This window comes from Mustelus asterias, chromosome 15 (assembly GCF_964213995.1).
Source record: "Mustelus asterias chromosome 15, sMusAst1.hap1.1, whole genome shotgun sequence".
NCBI classification, from domain to species: Eukaryota; Metazoa; Chordata; class Chondrichthyes; order Carcharhiniformes; family Triakidae; genus Mustelus; species Mustelus asterias.
Window position 1 is genome coordinate 25,186,193 of NC_135815.1, and position 19,009 is coordinate 25,205,201.

The 19,009-nt window shown below is 43.8% G+C and overlaps 1 protein-coding gene across 1 annotated transcript in view; it reads right to left on the minus strand.

Annotated features, from left to right (window-relative positions):
* The window catches only part of LOC144504409 (tetratricopeptide repeat protein 7A-like), a 272,644-nt gene that overhangs the window by 177,327 nt on the left and 76,308 nt on the right, over window positions 1-19,009 (minus strand). The window contains exons 9-10 of the mRNA XM_078229665.1: window positions 14,191-14,328; window positions 2,696-2,779 (exon numbers count right to left, since the gene is read on the minus strand). Coding sequence (XP_078085791.1) covers window positions 2,696-2,779; window positions 14,191-14,328 — 222 coding nt within the window. The remainder of the gene's footprint in view (window positions 1-2,695; window positions 2,780-14,190; window positions 14,329-19,009) is intronic.

Genomic DNA, 19,009 nt, shown 5'->3' on the forward strand with positions numbered 1-19,009 from the left:
TAAAATTTGTTTTGATAAAAGCTTCCCAGCGTGTCAGTAGAATTGTGCCTGGAGTGAAACATCATATCCTCACGTTAATGCCAAAAAGCAAATTGTTGGAGTCTAGCCTGAGTTCATAATATACCTTGGGGTTTTGATCTTATCCTAACAATAGGATGTAGCAAGGAAGCAAACTTAAAGCTATACAAGACAATACTGAATGTAATGAATGCAAGTCTCAAATATTATTTCAAGTCAAACAAGTTGGTTTAAATTAATCATCAGTAAGATCTTTTGCACACAAAAACTAAATCCCACCTGTAATGGAATTGCAAGTAAGCTACAAGAGACAAAATTCTGAAATCATTGAGAGAAATGATTGGATGTAGTGATTGGGAATGTTACATTTTTCTTTATTCAGGATACATTGGCAAAATGATATTCCTTATCTGTTTATTTAGTGATAAGAAAAACAAGAGATAGAAAGATGTATATCAAATCATTGGGACTGTTGCAGCTTTTCTGTGCAACAGCCAATTACTGCAAAGCACACTTTAGCCTCTGTTTAAAAAAGGAAATAGACAAAAGGCGGGTAACTACAGGCCAGTTAGCTTAACGTCTGTAGTTGGGAAAATGCTGGAATCCATCATTAAAGAAGAAATAGCAGGCCATCTGGATAAGAATGGTTCGATTAAGCAGACGCAGCATGGATTCATGAGGGGAAAGTCGTGCTTGACGAACTTGTTGGATTTTTATGAAGACGTGACTAGTGCGGTTGACGGAGGGGAACCGGTGGATGCGGTGTTTTTGGATTTCCAAAACGCGTTTGATAAGGTGCCTCACAAAAGGTTGCTGAAGAAGATTGGGTCACACGGAGTTGGGGGTAGAGTGTTAGCGTGGATTGGGCATTGGCTATCCGACAGGAAGCAGAGAGTCGGAATAAATGGGTGCTTTTCTGGTTGGCGGATGGTAACTAGTGGCGTGCCGCAGGGATCGGTACTGGGGCCTCAACTATTTACCATTTATATAGACGATCTGGAGGAGGGGACTGAGTGTAGGGTAACAAAGTTTGCAGATGACACAAAGTGGAAAAGTGAATCATGTGGAGGGCGTAGAAGGTCTGCAGAGAGATTTGGACAGGCTGAGTGAGTGGGCAAGGATCTGGCAGATGGAGTATAACGTTGACAATTGTGAGGTTATTCACTTGAGGAAATAATAGCAAATTGGATTATCTAAATGGAAAGAAATTACAACATGCTACTGTGCAAAGGGACCTGGGGGTCCTTGTGCATGAGACGCAAAAACCCAGTCTGCAGGTGCAACAGGTGATCAAGAAGGCAAATGGGATGTTGGCCTATATCGCAAGGGAGATAGAATATAAAAGCAGAGATGTCTTGCTGCCTCTGTACAGGGCATTGGTGAGGCCGCAGCTGGAATACTGTGTGTAGTATTGGTCCCCTTATTTGCGGAAGGATATACTGGCCTTGGAGGGAGTGCAGAGACGGTTCACCAGGTTGATACCGGAGATGAGGGGTGTTGATTATGAGGAGAGACTGAGCAGATTGGGTTTGTACTCGTTGGAATTTAGAAGGCTGAGGGGAGATCTTACAGAGACCTATAAGATAATGAAGGGGCTGGATAGGGTAGAGGTGGAGAGATTCTTTCCACTTAGAAAGGAAGCTAGAACTAGAGGGCACAGCTTCAAAATAAAGGGGGGTCAGTTTAGGACAGAGTTGAGGAGGAACTTCTTCTCTCAGAGGGTGGTGAATCTCTGGAATTCTCTACCCACTGAAGTGGTGGAGGCTACCTCGTTGAATATGTTTAAATCACGGATAGATGGATTCCTGATCGGTAAGGGAATTAGGGGTTATGGGGATCAGGCGGGTAAGTGGAACTGACCCACTTCAGATCAGCCATGATCTTATTGAATGGCAGGGCAGGCTCGAGGGGCTAGATAGCCTACTCCTGCTCCTAGTTCTTATGTTCTTATTGTAGTTAACACTCACATGCGATTACTGATTACTACATCGTAAAATGTCATGTACAGGTAACAAATGTGTGCACTGGAGCCAACACTATAGCAACTGGTATTAGTAGCAGCACACAGATTAGTCCACCCTAAATACATAGGGCAATAATAAAAACATTTGTGTACTATGGTATATGCTATACATCATGTAACTAGCACATACATGAAAATCAACACATAATGAGAAAATAGAGTATACCGATAATGTATGCTACGTTCAGTGGCTTTATGTGTTAAATTAGGCATCTGTAACACAAATTGTTCTGATTTGGAATACAGCTTTGATGGTTAAAAGGCACTAGAACAGCTTTGGACAATTTGGAAAGGTTGAATAAAGGAATTTTATGCTAGTTTTCAAGATTCAATCAGGAAGAACGATGTTTAATCCTAGCTTCCTCTACCAAACCTAAAAACTAGTTCCTGGTTAGCCAATATGCAAATATTGTGTTTACACACAGTGAAATGGAGATGTGCCAACTTCAGAGAGAAAACTTGAGAAAGTACAGGTTAGTCGAAGAATTGTTAACTTCGTATACACAAAACAATATACCCCAGCATAGCAAACATCCTTTAAAAAATTCGAAATATATTTAAAAAATCTACTATGACCGCATTCATATGTCCCGATGTTGCATCAGAAAGACGAAATGAATACAATGACAGGGATACTGCAGTTAGAGACCTTACCTTTCCACAAGCCACCAGTGAAAGTGCCAACTGATACCACATGTGGAATTCATCAAATGCAAACTTCATCGCCCTCTCCAAACACTGAGGAATAAAACATTACAATGAGATGTATCTTTGATAAATAAAATATTAAAGAAAGTGGATTAATAAGCTTCCTATTAGACCAATATACACTACCAAAGCTTAGAACACTTCCTACAGTTTTATTCTGACGTAAAATTTATGTTGGTCCAGCAATGCAAGGGTCACTCTCGGTTTCACATTATAATTATGCCATCTAGTGGGGAGCTTTACCAAACTCTTATTTAAATACTTGGTTAGGAAATTGTGTATGTAGAATTGGAGTTCAATTAAAATTACTAAGCAAATGAGAGACAGAAAAAAGGCCATTTGGCCCAACTGGCCCGTGCTGGTGTTTATGCCCCATACAAATCTAAAGCTACAAAACCTGCTTCAGTGACTCTTGCCCAGGAAGGTAATTAAATTAGACAGATGTCGAAAATCTCCGACCTAGTCCATGGCTGGGATTCTCCGGTGTCGTTGCAGTTAAATGGAGTTTTAGCTGGAACGCCAAATTCTCCGTCCTCACTTGCAGCAGGGTGGGCACGGACAAGATCAGAGGATCCCGCCCAGGGTATCTGTTCATGATCAATATCCAGTGAGCCCTGCCAGAAACTGCATGTGTGGCTATCAGATGTGAACAGGATTGGACTCATCCACCGTTTTGCCCATGACCTTCCAACACTCACTGTCTTTGTACACATGTGCGGATTACCCTCAAGAGCAAGTTGCCAGCAGACATCCCAGGATGAAGCAATAACCATTAGTTTTAATTACCAAAGGAGGAGACAAGAAACCATCTTCCAATCATTGCCTTTACCACCCAACACCTCAGTCACTTTTCATACCCTGAGGAGACATCACCAAAGCTTTGACTTTGTGTTTCAGCAGACTGGTTTTCTTACATTAGCACTCCCTGCTATAGCCAACAGGAAAAGCTTAGACAATTAAGTTGGCCCCTGACAACGGAGCAGACAGAGAGGCGGATTTTACAGCCTCGCTCGTCCCAAAACCATAAAATCCCGCCTGAAGTCAATGGACCTTTCCATTTTCCATCCCTCACCCGCTACAATTCCCGTAGCAGGCGGGGCGGTAAAGTTCTGGCCAGAATCTACGAAGAGTTGCTCCTTCAAATCACAGATTCTGCATCTTTCATGCTAATACTCCAGCTCCTCCAATCACAGATTCTGTCCCCACTGCTCTTGTTGCGCCTCTAGAAACAGAATCTACGATTGGAGGATCAGCAAGAGCGGGAGGGAAGGAACTTGTGATTCGACGTGAAGGGGCAATTATAGCCTGTCCCGTTGCCACCATGTCTGAGACTGGTGGCTACGGCATTTCCAATTACTTTGGCTAGCAACTGGACGATCAGAAGGAAGAGGCAGCAGGAAACACATTAACGAGGCGCTGAGTACAGATCAGTCAGGTTATGTTTTCACTGTGATACATGTAGCTCCATTATATTTTTTCTACTTCTCAAACCACCTTGGTTCCATGAACTTCAATTTTGATTTAATACACCAATCAATCTTCTGTGTAAGTTGCATATGGCACGTAAAGGTCAAGTGCAGCATTCAGGCCTGGCACTTCGAGGTGAGGGAGTTCTTAGGAAAGGGATTTTGCTACCCCAACCCTGAGGCAAACAGAGATTATTAGGAAAGTTGGGTCTGGCTACTCGGCCTTCAGGTCTCATCTCCAGGGCAACGCTTCGTTGTTGTGTCACCTGTTGAAAAGCAGCTTGGGGAGATGGTGTGGGATTAGCTTCTCTTCCCATTACTGGCCAAATGACTCCCTTGGAAGGTGCAGCCTTCCGTTTTGAAAGTTTCTCTTCTCAACTGTAGAAGGAGCAAGCCAAATGTGAACACAGGAGGTGGTGTGCTTCTGGGATGCAGTGTGGCAGGCATGATGGAGGTCATCTGGGATGCTACAACACTGGGATATCTGCCAGAGATATTGCTTCGATTACTTCTGAAATACAGAGGTGTTTCACAGCATTTTGCCAATGCTTGAATAGCCATTGAAAAATCATTCACATCACTAATGCTTTCTGTGGCCATGAATAACCTGTAGAATGGACCAAGGACAGGAAAAACTATCCATCAATAAACAAAGTTTTAGGTAGTGGAGTTGGGGCCACCTTACACCTAATTAAGATGACTATCTATTGGTACAAGATGACCTTCCAATTTTGCACACCAGCCATTTATATGGCTTGTCAGATGGAGGTTGGCAACCTGGGGCCATATTTGTAAGCCCGGTGGACACCAAGCCCAATGGGAACTGGGTTTAAGGCCATCCAATTATTGTTCCATGTGGTAGCCTTCAAGGCAACAGAGGGATAGGGGAGTATCTCTCCCATAAACCAAAAATGGGATTAAATATAGATGAAAAGGCATTTGGCATCATCAGGTTCCCTCCAAATTTATTCCCTCCCTCTTCACCATCCCACTCAGGGGAGCAACATCCAAAACAGAATATCTGGTCATTATCAATTTTCTGCTTGTGGGAGCTTGCGGAGTGTAAATTGGCATCACCTAATGAAGTAATTTGCGAAAATGAGCCACAGAAAACAGCAAAGTAGCCCCCAAAAGTCTATAGTCCTCAAGAATATGAAGCTAGGCAGCTTTTTTTCCTCAAAAAGAGCCCTTGAAAAAAGTTACAGACCGGAGAAAGATATCCAATAAACTAAGAAAGATGCCAAGGAGTAAATATGGCTGCTGAGGGAAAACTGAGCATGTGACCTCACCTGGAGAAAAAAATGGCAGAATGTGTTAAAGGGTATCAGCAAAATGATAATATCGCCCATAAACCCCAAAGATACTGGCCTGCCAGGAAGATAAGCAGACAGTAAAAAACAGTCCTGATGCAGTCTCTCATGATTGAACCAGAACAGGCCACCCCTTACCCACAAAAGGATGTGGACAAAACCCTGACAGCAACCAAATCAGGCACAGCAGCCGGAATTGATGGAATTTACCCAGAATTCCCGAAGAACATCCAATCATCGGGAAGGAACTAGCTAGGAAAGCTGTTTACCAACATCTAGAAAACGGCACTATTCCAAACATCTGGCGCCAATCCAAGATTGTGGTCATTTCCAAGCCAGGAAAGCTACCAAATTTCCCAAACAGCTACCACCCCAGCCACTGCTCAAGCTCCGAAACCTCGTGCTCAAATTCCTGCAGCTGGTGATACTTCCTGCATATATGCTTGTTTAGGACACGTGTAGCGTCCACGGCTTCCCACATATTACAAGAAAACATTCCACAGGACTGAGCTGTCCTACCATGGCTTCAATTTACTTCTCTTATGCTTAATTTTGTTTTACATTTGTTTACTTGGCCCGAACTTAATAAACTTTACCAAAAGCCCAGTTTCAATACAATTTTAAACCTTGGGAATAGAATAAATCTTAAAACACTTATTAGGTATTCACCAGATACTTAACAAACAGCTAGCTACTTCCCCAACAAATTGCTTCTGTGCTGTGATGTCTCTCTTTTTTTCACTCTTCTTTCGAACTCAGCAGGGGCTGGTTCCAAGCAACTGACTGGTCCTTTTCTCCAACTCCCAGGGGAATGATGTAGGCCTCGAGCCTTGGCCCCGATTTATACTCTGCCATGCTGGGCTGCTCTTCTGTAGGTCTGCCGCCTCGGAAACTGCCAGGTAAATGATGTAGGCCTTGGGCCTAGGCCCCAACAGAAAAAACAACCAAAATTGGAGAGGGCGAGGGGCGGACCATGGAAAGGTCCGTTGACCTCGGGCAGAATTTTACGGTTTCGGACGAGCAAGGTCGTAGAATCCTGCCCAAAGTATTCATTTAGCTTCTCTGCCATTTTTCTGCCACACCTGGATTACTGCGTGCAGTTTTGTTGTCCTTAACTGAGGAAGGATGTCCTTGCTACAGAGGGAGTACAGTGAAGGTTTACCTGGGATGGCGGGTCTGTCATATGAGGAAAGACTAAGACAGCTAGGATAATATTCATTGGAGTTTAGAAGATTGAAAAGGGATCTCAGAGAAACTTATAAAATTCTAACAAGGTAAATTCAGAAAGAATGTTCCTGGTGGTGGAGGAGTGCAGAACTAGAGGTCAAAGCTTGAGGGTAAACCATTTAGGACTGAGGTGTGGAGAAATCTTTTCCTCCAGAGAGTGGTGAATCTGTGGAATTCACTAGCACAGAAAATAGTTGAGGCCAAAACATTGTGAGATTTCAAGAAATTGGACATAGTTCTTGGGGCTAAAGGAATCAAAGGATATGGGGGGGAAATCAGGATATTGATTTTGATGATCTGCCATGACCATAATGCATTGCAGAGCAGGCTTGAAGAGCCGAATGGCCTGCTCCTCCTATTTTCTATGTTTCCGTGTGTCGATTCTCCATTATAAGTTCTCCTGACTCTGCCTGCAACGGACCCACATTTGTCTTAGCTAGCAGTTTCCTTTTTACATAACTATAGAAGCTTATACAATCCATTTGTATCTGCTAGTTTATGTTCATATTCTATTATTCTGTTCTCCATTTCATCATCAGTTTCTTTAAATCAAATCAATGAAATAAATCAGTTAAGGAATTCTAGAGAAACGTCTTTACCCCGAAAGTGGTTATGACGTGAATCTTACTACCACGCAGAGTAATTCAGACAAATAGCAGAGATGCATTTAAGTGGAAGCTTAAGGGTTGAGCAGAACTGAGATGTGAGAAAAAAATTTAAATCGCAAACGAGGTCCTAACCCACTTAGCTCCAAGTTTAACGGAGGCAGAAAAGAAAGCAGACAGTCAATGTTTTGCGATTCAATTATAAGGCTGGGAACCCTGCCAGCTCAAGAGAGGTGAGGATAGCTTCAGGAAAATGGCAAGTAGACTTAAAGCACTGCTTCTGGGTCAAGAGGAGGAGTATCTTCCCCACCCCCCACTAAAACTTAACTTCTCCTGGGGGTTGAGCGCACCCTGGGTTATGCATTTGTCTCCCTTCCCAACCCTTGCCTGAGGCGGAATTCCAGCTTGCAGGAAATAAAACCCACCTTGTTAATATCGTAGTGATTAGTTAAATTAATTTATTAGTGTCACAAGTAGGCTTACATTAACACTGCAATGAAATTACTGTGAAAATCCCCTGGTCGCCACACTCTGGCGCGTGTTCGGGTACACTGAGGGAGCATTTAGCATGGCTAATGCACCTAACCAGCACGTCTTTTGGACTGTGGGAGGAAACTGGAGCACCCGAAGGAAACCCATGCCGACAATGCAGACTCCGCACAGACGGTGACCCAAGCCGGGAATCGAACCCGAGTCCCTGGCTCTGTGAGGCAGCAGTGCTAAACACTGTGCCAATTAATAAATCTAATAAAGAATTCTGGAGAAATATCTTCACCTGGAAAGTGGCTACAGTGTGGAACGTGCTACCAGACAGAGTAGTTGAGATGAAAAGTATAGTTAACTTTATCGGGAAACTAGCTAAGTAAGGGAGAAGGGAATGGAAGGATATACAGATTGGGTTAGCTGATGAGAGTGGGAGGAGTGAAACATAACAGCAACGTGGACCAGTTGTACGAATGGCCTACTTCTGTGCTGTCAATTCGGTATAATTTTATGGTTAAAGTAGAGATGCGATGGTCCTTAATGTTTAAGAAATTAATCATTTTTTAATAACTATGCATAACAATCTTTTTGGTCACTTACAAACAGGCTAGCTTTGAAAACCATCACTTGATTCATTATTAACATGGTTTTCCCTCCCCCGCCCTGCAAATTCAGGAAATAGTTTCCTGTCAACACGTGGCTAGCAAGGGATTAGGTTGAAGATGTACTACATGTTTGACAATTTAAGTGTCAGCTGGATGTCGTGTTACGGCATGGCTGCTCTATTGTTGCTGCTAAGAACTGCGACCAAGCCAAACAACGAAGGGCAAAATGATAATTGAAGACACGAAACATCAGGTTTGGAAAATCAGCTATTTGGGTCACCCAAGTTTACTGGCGATTAAAGAAACTACTCGCACATGTTGGTTCCTAAGCAACCACCTGACTTGCACTCAACTATCTGCAATACATTCCTCTGATAGCTGCAATCGAGCATTACTGGGACAAATTCAAATTTGAAACAAGATACTTTACCACAAGGAAAAACTACATTGAGAAATGATTTGTTACACGTCACTGTTTTTTTCTAAGACTTGCTTTTAAGTGACGAGTTGTACAAGAGTCAGAAGGGGAAAAGATGCAAGGTATTTTGGAGGATGGAACAGCCATGGTTAGTGTTCTATTAAAGTACTAAGTCAAATGAGTCTGCACCTATTTGATACAAGTCTTAGTGGGTATTCATCCACAACAGAAATGCCCATATTTTGGCATGATGTTGTTGTCTTTTCCTTCACTCATCCAGACTCGAAATATTGGCTCTACTCTCTCTCCACTGATGCTGTCAGACCTGCTGAGATTTTCCAGCATTTTCTGTTTTTGTTTCAGATTCCTGCATCTGCAATATTTTGCTTCTAACTTATATTAAGTTGATCTTTCTCTACACCCGACCTATGATTAGAACACTATATTCTGCATCCTCTCCTTTCCTTCTCCCCATGTACTCGATGAGCGGTATGTTTTGTCTATATAGCATGCAAGAAACAATACTTTTCACTGTTTCCCAATACACGTTAAAGGAGATCCTTTTCAGTACTCAGCAACAATATATTCCGGTGATAAAGAAGGGTTGTAAGAAAAGGGATAACCAGCCGTGGATAATTAAGGAGAGTATTAAATTAAAGACCGATGCGTACAGAATGGCCAAAAATAGTGGCGAATCGGAAGATTGGGAAAACTTTAAGAAACAACAAAGAACGACTAAGAAAGCGATAAAGAAAGGAAAGATAGGTTATGAAGCTAGGCTAGCTCTAAAATGATAGTAAAAGCTTCTACAAATATATAAAAAGGAATAGAGTGGCAAGAGTGAATGTTGGACCCTTGGAGGACGAGAGAGGGGATTTAATAGTGGGAAATGAGGAAATGGCTGAAACTTTAAATAAGTTTTTTGTGTCGGTCCTCACGGTGGAAGACACAAATAGTTTACCGAATATTAACGATAGAGGGTTGGTAGAAGGAGAGGTACTCAATACAATTAATGTTACCAGGGAGGCAGTGCTTGGTAGACTAACGGGACTGAAGGTGGACAAGTCCCCAGGCCCGGATGGAATGCATCCCAGGGTACTGAAAGAAATGTCAGAGGTAATAGCGGATGCGTTAGTGGTTATTTATCAAAATTCGTTGGATTCTGGGGTAGTGCCAGCAGATTGGAAAACGGCTAATGTTACGCCGCTGTTTAAAAAGGGAAATAGACAAAAGGCGGGTAACTACAAGCCGGTTAGCTTAACGTCTGTAGTTGGGAAAATGCTGGAATCCATCATTAAAGAAGAAATAGCAGGCCATCTGGATAAGAATGGTTCGATTAAGCAGACGCAGCATGGATTCATGAGGGGAAAGTCGTGCTTGACAAACTTGTTGGATTTTTATGAAGATGTGACTAGTGCGGTTCACGGAGGGGAACCAGTGGGTGTGGTGTTTTTGGATTTCCAAAAGGCGTTTGATAAGGTGCCTCACAAAAGGTTGCTGAAGAAGATTGGGTCACACGGAGTTGGGGGTAGGGTGTTAGCGTGATTGGGCATTGGCTATCCGACAGGAAGCAGAGAGTCGGAATAAATGGGTGCTTTTCTGGTTGGCAGATGGTAACTAGTGGCGTGCCGCAGGGATCGGTACTAGGGCCTCAACTATTTACCATTTATATAGACGATCTGGAGGAGGGGACTGAGTGTAGGGTAACAAAGTTTGCAGACGACACAAAGATAAGTGGAAAAGTGAATCGTGTGGAGGGCGTAGAAGGTCTGCAGAGAGATTTGGACAGGCTGAGTGAGTGGGCGAGGATCTGGCAGATGGAGTAAAACGTTAACAAATGCGAGGTTATTCACTTTGGAAGAAATAATAGCAAATTGGATTATTATCTAAATGGAAAGAAATTACAACATGCTGCTGTGCAGAGGGACCTGGGGGTCCTTGTGCATGAGACGCAAAAACCCAGTCTGCAGGTGCAACAGGTGATCAAGGCGGCAAATGGGATGTTGGCCTATATCGCAAAGGGGATAGAATATAAAAGCAGAGATGTCTTGCTGCATTTGTACAGGGCATTGGTGAGGCCGCAGCTGGAATACTGTGTGTAGTATTGGTCCCCTTATTTGCAGAAGGATATATTGGCCTTGGAGGGAGTGCAGAGAAGGTTCACCAGGTTGATACCAGAGATGAGGGGTGTTGATTATCAGGAGATTGGGTTTGTACTCGTTGGAATTTAGAAGGCTGAGGGGGTATCTTATAGAGACCTATAAGATAATGAAGGGGCTGGATAGGGTAGAGGTGGAGAGATTCTTTCCACTTAGAAAGGAAGCTAGAACTAGAGGGCACAGCCTCAAAATAAAAGGGGGGTCAGTTTCGGACAGAGTTGAGGAGGAACTTCTTCTCTCAGAGGGTGGTGAATCTCTGGAATTCTCTGCCCACCGAAGTGGTGGAGGCTACCTCGCTGAATATGTTTAAATCACGGATAAATGGATTCCTGATCGGTAAGGGAATTAGGGGTTATAGGGATCAGGCGGGTAAGTGGAACTGATCCACTTCAGATCAGCCATGATCTTATTGAATGACGGGGCAGGCTCGAGGGGCTAGATGGCCTACTCCTGCTCCTATTTCTTATGTTCTTACGTGACAATAATAAGTCAAATCAAAAATAATGACATGGTTTGTTGTTTGATATTTTCTTGGTCAATCACACATCAAGCACACATCTAAAAATGTTAGCAACATCTTTCAGACAGACAGTGCTCCACATAACATATTCCTAACTTGCATAAAGCTCAGCACTGTTCCACTCTATTTTTCAAAAAAATAAAGCTAACTTGCTACTCAATACTAATCCCTGCCTCTCTCAAAATAAACTATTACAAAAGACAAATATTATAATAAATGGAAGGTGTACATGATCAAAAGGATTAAGACTGCACAGGTCAATAGTCTTATCTTGTTTCTTAATTCTGCAGCCTCTACACACATTAAAGTGGTACACATTTAAGAAGGGCTCAGCTGTCTGCGCCAATCCTTCAACATCATGGGATTCTCGATCTTGTCCATGCCTGCCCCACTCCCAGAGAGAATGGGAGAATTTGATGCTCAGCCAAAACTCCATTCACTGTAGCGACACTGGAGAATCCCAGCCATGGACAAGGTCGGAGGTTTACAGCATACATTTCCCTCCAGCTAATTCTCGATGGTAATATTTGGCAACAGTATGAGAACTACGCCATATAGCAATTTACATAATATACCAATTGGAATGCGATTGATAGATACCCAGAAAGCACCAATAGAACAAAGTGACCCTAAGAACATTTTGTGGCTTCTTCGCTGTTTTGTAGCAACATTGCAAGATGCACTCCGTCATTCACTTGGGTATTGGTATTCCTGTGGTCTTTACACCAAAGAAACAAGTTAAATCCCTATTTTTGAGACGCTTAATAATTTAATGCTGTGCAAGGATCTACATTGCAGAAACAAAGTTTGATACCTGCCTCAAGTAAGAATGGGAATTGGTATAGGTTTAAACATTTGGTGAGTCTTTACGATTACGCTAAGAGATTAGAGTTGAATTACAAAAGAAAGTCCAGCCACTCATGCCCCCCCTCCCCCCACCCCCCCTCCCCCATTTGAACTGTGGAATAAAAGGTTAAGTCAGCGAACTTGGAAGTCTGGGATTTCCCCACATGTTGAGGATTTTTGACTTTTTAGCCCTAATCAGGTTCCATGCCTGAAGTCAACTGGACTGTCAGGCTTTGCTGTCTGATTGACAGGATTGGCTGCCTATCAGTCAAGAAGCACTCCGAAGGAACCCAAGGTGAGGAACCTGCTGCTGCATCGATGAGTGTAGAGGGAAGGCGTCTGATGGCAGGGAGGAGGCCTAGCCCACAAGCTGTAGTATGAAAGCACTTTTTCATAAAGCTTCCCAGGTCTCCCTTTCGCTGCCAAGTTAACCCAAAGCCTGTGAAACCCAGTCAGCCAGGATTAAACCATGAACAGAGATGAAATATGAGGCTTGTACCAATCGTTATAATATTCAAATGAACAGCTCTCGTCCTCAAAAGCAGATTGGCTGCCTTTCCCCTATCCTGCATCTGGAAGTGGGAGGGTTTGAGGCAGGCTGGGCTTTCATTTGAGATTTTGAAAACCTTTAAACGTTAAACTTATCCCTACTGAACTAGAACAACTGACAACGAAAGGACAGTTTACCATATTAAAACAAACCTATGATTAAATACAAAGTGAGATTTGATTGCTGGAAAGAACTAAATTCAGATCTCAAATGCAATTTATACAAAACACTGGTCTCCCAACAATTGCCAATAGGTCATGAAAGATGATAAACCGCAACATGAACATAAAATTAGATTTCAATTCAATATCAAACAATGGCTAAATATGCTCTTATGTGGCACTAAGACTTAAGCACAACAACCAGAATCATAGAGTCATAGAATGCCGACAGTGCAGAAAGAGGCCATTCAGCCCATCAATTCTGCACTGACTCTCTGACAGAGCATTTTATCCAGGACCTATCCCGGTAATCCCACATATGTACCCTGCTAGTTCCCCTAATCTGTATATCTTGGGACACTAAGAGGCAATTTAGCATGGCCAATCCACCTAATCTACACATCTTTGGACTGTGGGAGGAAATTGGAGCTCCCAGAGGAAGCCCATGCAGACACAGGGAGAATGTGCAAACTCCACACAGACAGTGACCCAAGGCTGGAATTGAACACGGGTCCCTGGTGCTGCGAGGCAGCAGTGCTAACCACTGTGCCACCGTGCCACCCCAGCCTCAGAGCATCTTTCTTTAGACAACAAAGGTTTCCGGATGTATAAAAAGGAATTAAAGCATAGATGAAAATTAAGAAAATGTAGCCATAAAACCCTTGATGAAACTTAAGAAATGAAAATGTGCTTGCAGGATGTCTATTTTGGGTAACTGGCTGCTCAGGAAATTGGAAGAACATCATTTGTAGCAGGCTGAGCTTAGAGAATTTGTCTACACTCTAAAATTAACTTTATTTTTATCCAATCCAAACTGTTCTTACCAGCATTCAGCTCACTATTATTATATCTTCAACTGTAGTATTTATGTTCCTGTACATCTGTTTGAATTCATTACATTCTCCTTCACAATTACTAATAAAGACTAATTTTCAATAGACACCTCATTTTACACCAACCATTCTATGATTCATGTGCTTAACTTTTTTTCCCCCCTCAATCTGTGTATAATTTACGGCTAAATTTGTGCATTTGAGTCAACGGATGCACCAACCTCATGCTCCTTTTCAAAAATAAAATTAATTGCTTACTTCTGAGAGCATTTCATACTGTCCCCTTCTGCCCATCGTTATGCTCAAGAGATCATACAAGGCAGAGGCATTCTGGAAGCTGATGCTACGATCCTCTCTCTGGTCTGGCGCACGACTTATTACACCATCTCGATTTGCCTGCACAAATATTGAGGGGGAAAAAAAAGTTATTTTAAGAAGATATAAATGTAGAAGTTGTCACTGTTCTGAATTATTTTGTTGAGGGAACAAGCTGAAGGGCCGAATTATGCACTGCAGGAGGGTCATAAATTTTGAGTGCAAGGTGAAGAAAATCGATCTGATTTGAATAGTGATCGGATGAAACCAAGCTGCGAATTAAAAAGAAACTGTAGGAGAAAAGGTAAGATATCCTCAATTTTGAAGTCTTGTCTTAGGACTGGGAAATTGTACATTCGGTCCAAATGATTTTCTATATATGTCCACTGATTTCAGTATAATTGATAAGCAAGGAGGGGGAAAACTTTATGGCCATGATTTTCTGGCCACGCCGCACCCAGCATAAAACAAGTTAGAGTGGAGCAGAGAATTGCGGGTGAGTGGTTTAGCGCATTCTGCAATGGCACAAAACCTCATCGGTATCTTCCCACCCACCACTCCCAGAAATAATCTGGTTCCCAGCCAGTAAGAGCGGGAACCAGATCAGCATATTTAAATGAGCATTTAAATATGCTGAGTCCGTTCGAGGCCAGATCTTCCCTGCTCCCGGGATTTTCCGACCCTCGGGTGCAGCGGGAACCCAGAATCGCTACTGGTCTCAGTAAACGGAGACCAGGAGTGATGGCCACATCTCGGGGCATCTTGGAGGTCATTAAAGTCCCCGATGGTCAGGAACATTGCTGGACATTGCCCATCTGTGCCCAGGATGCCAGTTGCCAAGTGGGCACTGCCAGGTCCTGAGGACAGGTGTGTCCTGGCATGGAGGGCATTATCTATGAGGAGAGGTTGGAGAAACTTGGTTTGTTCTCACTGGAGCGACGGAGGTTGAAGGGTGACCTGATAGAAGTCTACAAGATTATGAGGGACATGGACAAAATGGATAGTCAGAAGCTTTTTTCCCCAGGGTGGAAGAGTCAATTGCTAGGGGGCATAAGTTTAAGGTGCAAGGGACAAGGTTTAAAGGAGATGTACGAGGCAAGGTTTTTTTTTAACACAGAGGGTGGTGGGTGCCTGGAACTCGCTGCCGGGAGAGGTAGTGGAAGCAGATACAATAGTGAGTTTTAAGGGGTGGCTGGACAAATACATGAATAGGCTGGGAATAGAGGGATATGGTACCCGGAAGGGGAGGGGGTTTTAGTACAGTCGGGCAGCATGGTCGGTGCAGGCTTGGAGGGCTGAAGGGCCTGTTCCTGTGCTGTAATTTTCTTTGTTGTTTGACAGTGCCAAGGAGGCTGGGGCATGGTGGGGGGGGCAGCTTGGTGGAGGAGAGAGAGGAGGAGTCATGAAAAATGCTGGCGATCTTTGTTGGGGAGGGTAGTGGGTAAACATCCCTTCAGTGAAGGGAGGGCTGTCCCTGATGTCCTTGGGGGGAGGGAGGGGGGTCCTCAATTTCAATTAGAGATCGGGGCGCCCGATCTCTGTGAAGCCGGGCTTATTGGGGTATTTCAGCCTCTCCCCTCAGAACCGGTGCAAAATTCACCACTGTTCCAAAAATGAGTAAAAGTGGGAAAATTGCGATCTGATTCGCACTGGCATGTTTTCTCGGGGGAGAAGTCCGTCAGGAGTTCCCACCCCTCCAAATGCAATAACATTTCAGTGGACAGTCTCCATAATTAGAAGTGGGTTCAACATGCAAGTGCCCATTAATTGTTCACTTAAGGATCTTAACTGGTGTGCGGGTAGGAAAGCCATCCTCGACCTTGCCCACCCCTGACTCAATCGGAGGGAGTTGGGAAAGCAACAGGCTCGCTACCGCACACGTTCCCACCCAATTACACAGAACCTGGGGAGGAACAGCAACATAAATACATCAAAATACAAGTTTTCTTACATATGGAAACTACTGCTGTATGATTTTATGTATTTAATGCCCCAAGGAGTACACTGTACTTTGTATTAACTGACTAATCAAACATTATAATTTGTTCCACTTGAAATCCAAGTTCCAAAGGGTTTTTCAGCAACAATGGTTGACTGTGTAATAGTAAATGTCATAATCATGGTCATTTCTCTAGGGTCAGTAAAGGCCCAGACCAACCTGCCCACCCTTGCCCCAGTTGAAGACATTAAGTGGGTAATAATGACTACTTAAAGCGCAGTCTCCTGTCAAGACTCATTTTTGGGGCATGGAATAGCCTGGGAAGTCACCCTGCTCGGGTCTCAGGTGGGAAGAGAGGGCCTCACCCTCAACGACCTCCTTTTCCAAACCAGGCACCCTTCCAGAAGGTCTGCCTCCCTCTCTGGCCTCTCCATCAAGACCACCCCTCTCTCCCCACTGCCACAGGCCTCCCCTTCCACTCTGTCATGAGACTACCTGCACTTACCCAATCCTGAACTCTGGACTTTGACTCTGGAGACAGCCTGTAGTCACAGTCCTGCTACAGGTTCTGCTGGGACTAGAGTGTTCCCAGCCAATCAGAGTAGCCGGCATCTGTCTGAGTGGGACTTCCTTGACTTCCTTTTCAGAGAGAGAATCCGGCCTCCAGTCAATTAAAACTCCTTGGGGCATTAAATACATAAAATCATACAATCCCTACAGTGCAGGAGGCCATTCGGCCCATCAAGTCTGCACCGACCACAATCCCACCCAGGCCCTATTCCCGTAACCCCACGTATTTAATTTCCTAGTCCCCCTGCCACTAGGTTCAATTTAGCACAGCTAATAAACCTAACCCGCACATCTTTGGACTGTGGGAGGAAACCGGAGCACCTGAAGGAAACCCACGCAGACACGGGGAGAATATGCAAACTCCACACAGACAGTGACCCAAGCTAAGAATCAAACCCGGGTCCTTGGCACTGTGAGGCAGTATTGCTAACCACTGTGCTACCGTACCTCCGCTGGCTGCAGAACAATCAGTATTGATGGGGATAAGCTCCCAGCTGAATCTTTAGATGGCCTGACAGGTTAACACTTACCTGAAAAATCTGCCCTATGATTTTATTACATATACTGCACAGAGGAAAATTTATCTCAGAGTGCTCATCATAATGTAGGCATTCACAAAACCCAATCAACAAATAGGGTGGTATTTAATGGTGGGGATGGGGGCCTTGTCGAGAGCCCCATGTCACCTTTCAGGGAAGTCCCATTGAATTAAGTACCATTTGGGCACTTGACAGGCCAGAGGGAAACCATTCCCAGGATCAAGTATCCTGACCTGCCGGCAGGATGATGCTCTTAAGTGGGCACTAATTGACAACTTAAGGGCCTCAATTGGCAGTAGGGCATGAAGACCGTCCATGGGTGGGAAGGTGACAGGTTCCACCAAACCCGCCACAGTGGAGGCATTACATTCCACCCAGGGTATGCAACGCTTCAACTGAAACCATGCTTAACTTTGCTAAGCTAGGTGTAGCCTTGAACTTCATAGATAGAATCCTACAGTGCAGAAGGAGGCCATTCAGCCCATCGAGTCTGCATCAAACACAATCCCACCCCAGGCCCTATCCCCACAACCCCGAGTTCCCCTGACACTAAGTGGCAATTTAACATGGCCTATCCACCTAACCCACACATCGCTGGACTGTGGGAGGAAACCAGAGCACCTGGAGGAAACCCACGCAAACACGGGGAGAATAACTTCCTCTGATAACTCCCATAAAGTGCATTTCCTGGGTTGCAAAGGGGAGCTGACCTATCTGCAACCGCATTCAAAATAGCCACCAACAACAACAACAATTTATGCTAGCCATTCTGAACTTGGTGGTTAGAGGTAAAATCACCTCTCAAGGAAAGCTTTGGTGCCAAATGGCATTGGCATCAACGGGTTACTTTACATGGTTATCTCGACTAACACTCATCACCAGAAGAAATCATGTAAAGAAAGTAGGGCATATAAAGTGAATTATTCAAAAACGCATAAAAGGCATCCACCCACACAAAGTGGAACTGTGAATGCATCAGAAATCATGTGAATGCAGTAGGCAAATGCCTAAGACATCGCATGGGGAAACAGCAATGTTGAGAAGCAGATACAGTGATGGAAGGAGAAAGGGACACAGAGTTGGGGAGGAAAACACTCGGGTGCAGAGAATAATAGAAAGGCAGAAACAGCACAAGAAAATAGGCATGCATGAAAAGATGTAACAAGGGCAAGAGAGAAAGTGTGCAAGAGAGAGTGTGAAAATGACTATCAATGAGTTTCAAAGTAAAGTTGGCTTAAGCATGACCAAAAGAAATCCAAGCCGTCCTTTCTCCCAACCCCCACAACTACTTAAAGCAGCTGCGATTCATGCCAAATTTATATCACCATGCCAGTTACTGGATGCAGTGGACATTAACCCACAAAGCCATTTAATACCCCGTCTCTCAGGGCAAAGACAGGTTGGGCTTGTTATGACTGCAAAATGACTGTTTCTTGCTTGCCTCCTCCTCGGCAGGGTTTTTAGTATTGGTGGTCTTTAATGGTCTTTCACTGGAAATCAAAGAAAATGGGCGGAATTGCAAATATGAGTTCGACATTGAGATACCACATATCAACAAAATTCCAACATTTGCCATTGTTCTAATATTGCTGACAGTGATAAATCTCCTTTAGGCCTCAGCTGGAACAGTGAACAATCCTTTCGAGAGGATGTTAAGGCCTCGGAAAGGATTCAGAGGATATTTACCTGAATGATACCTGGGATAAGAGATTCC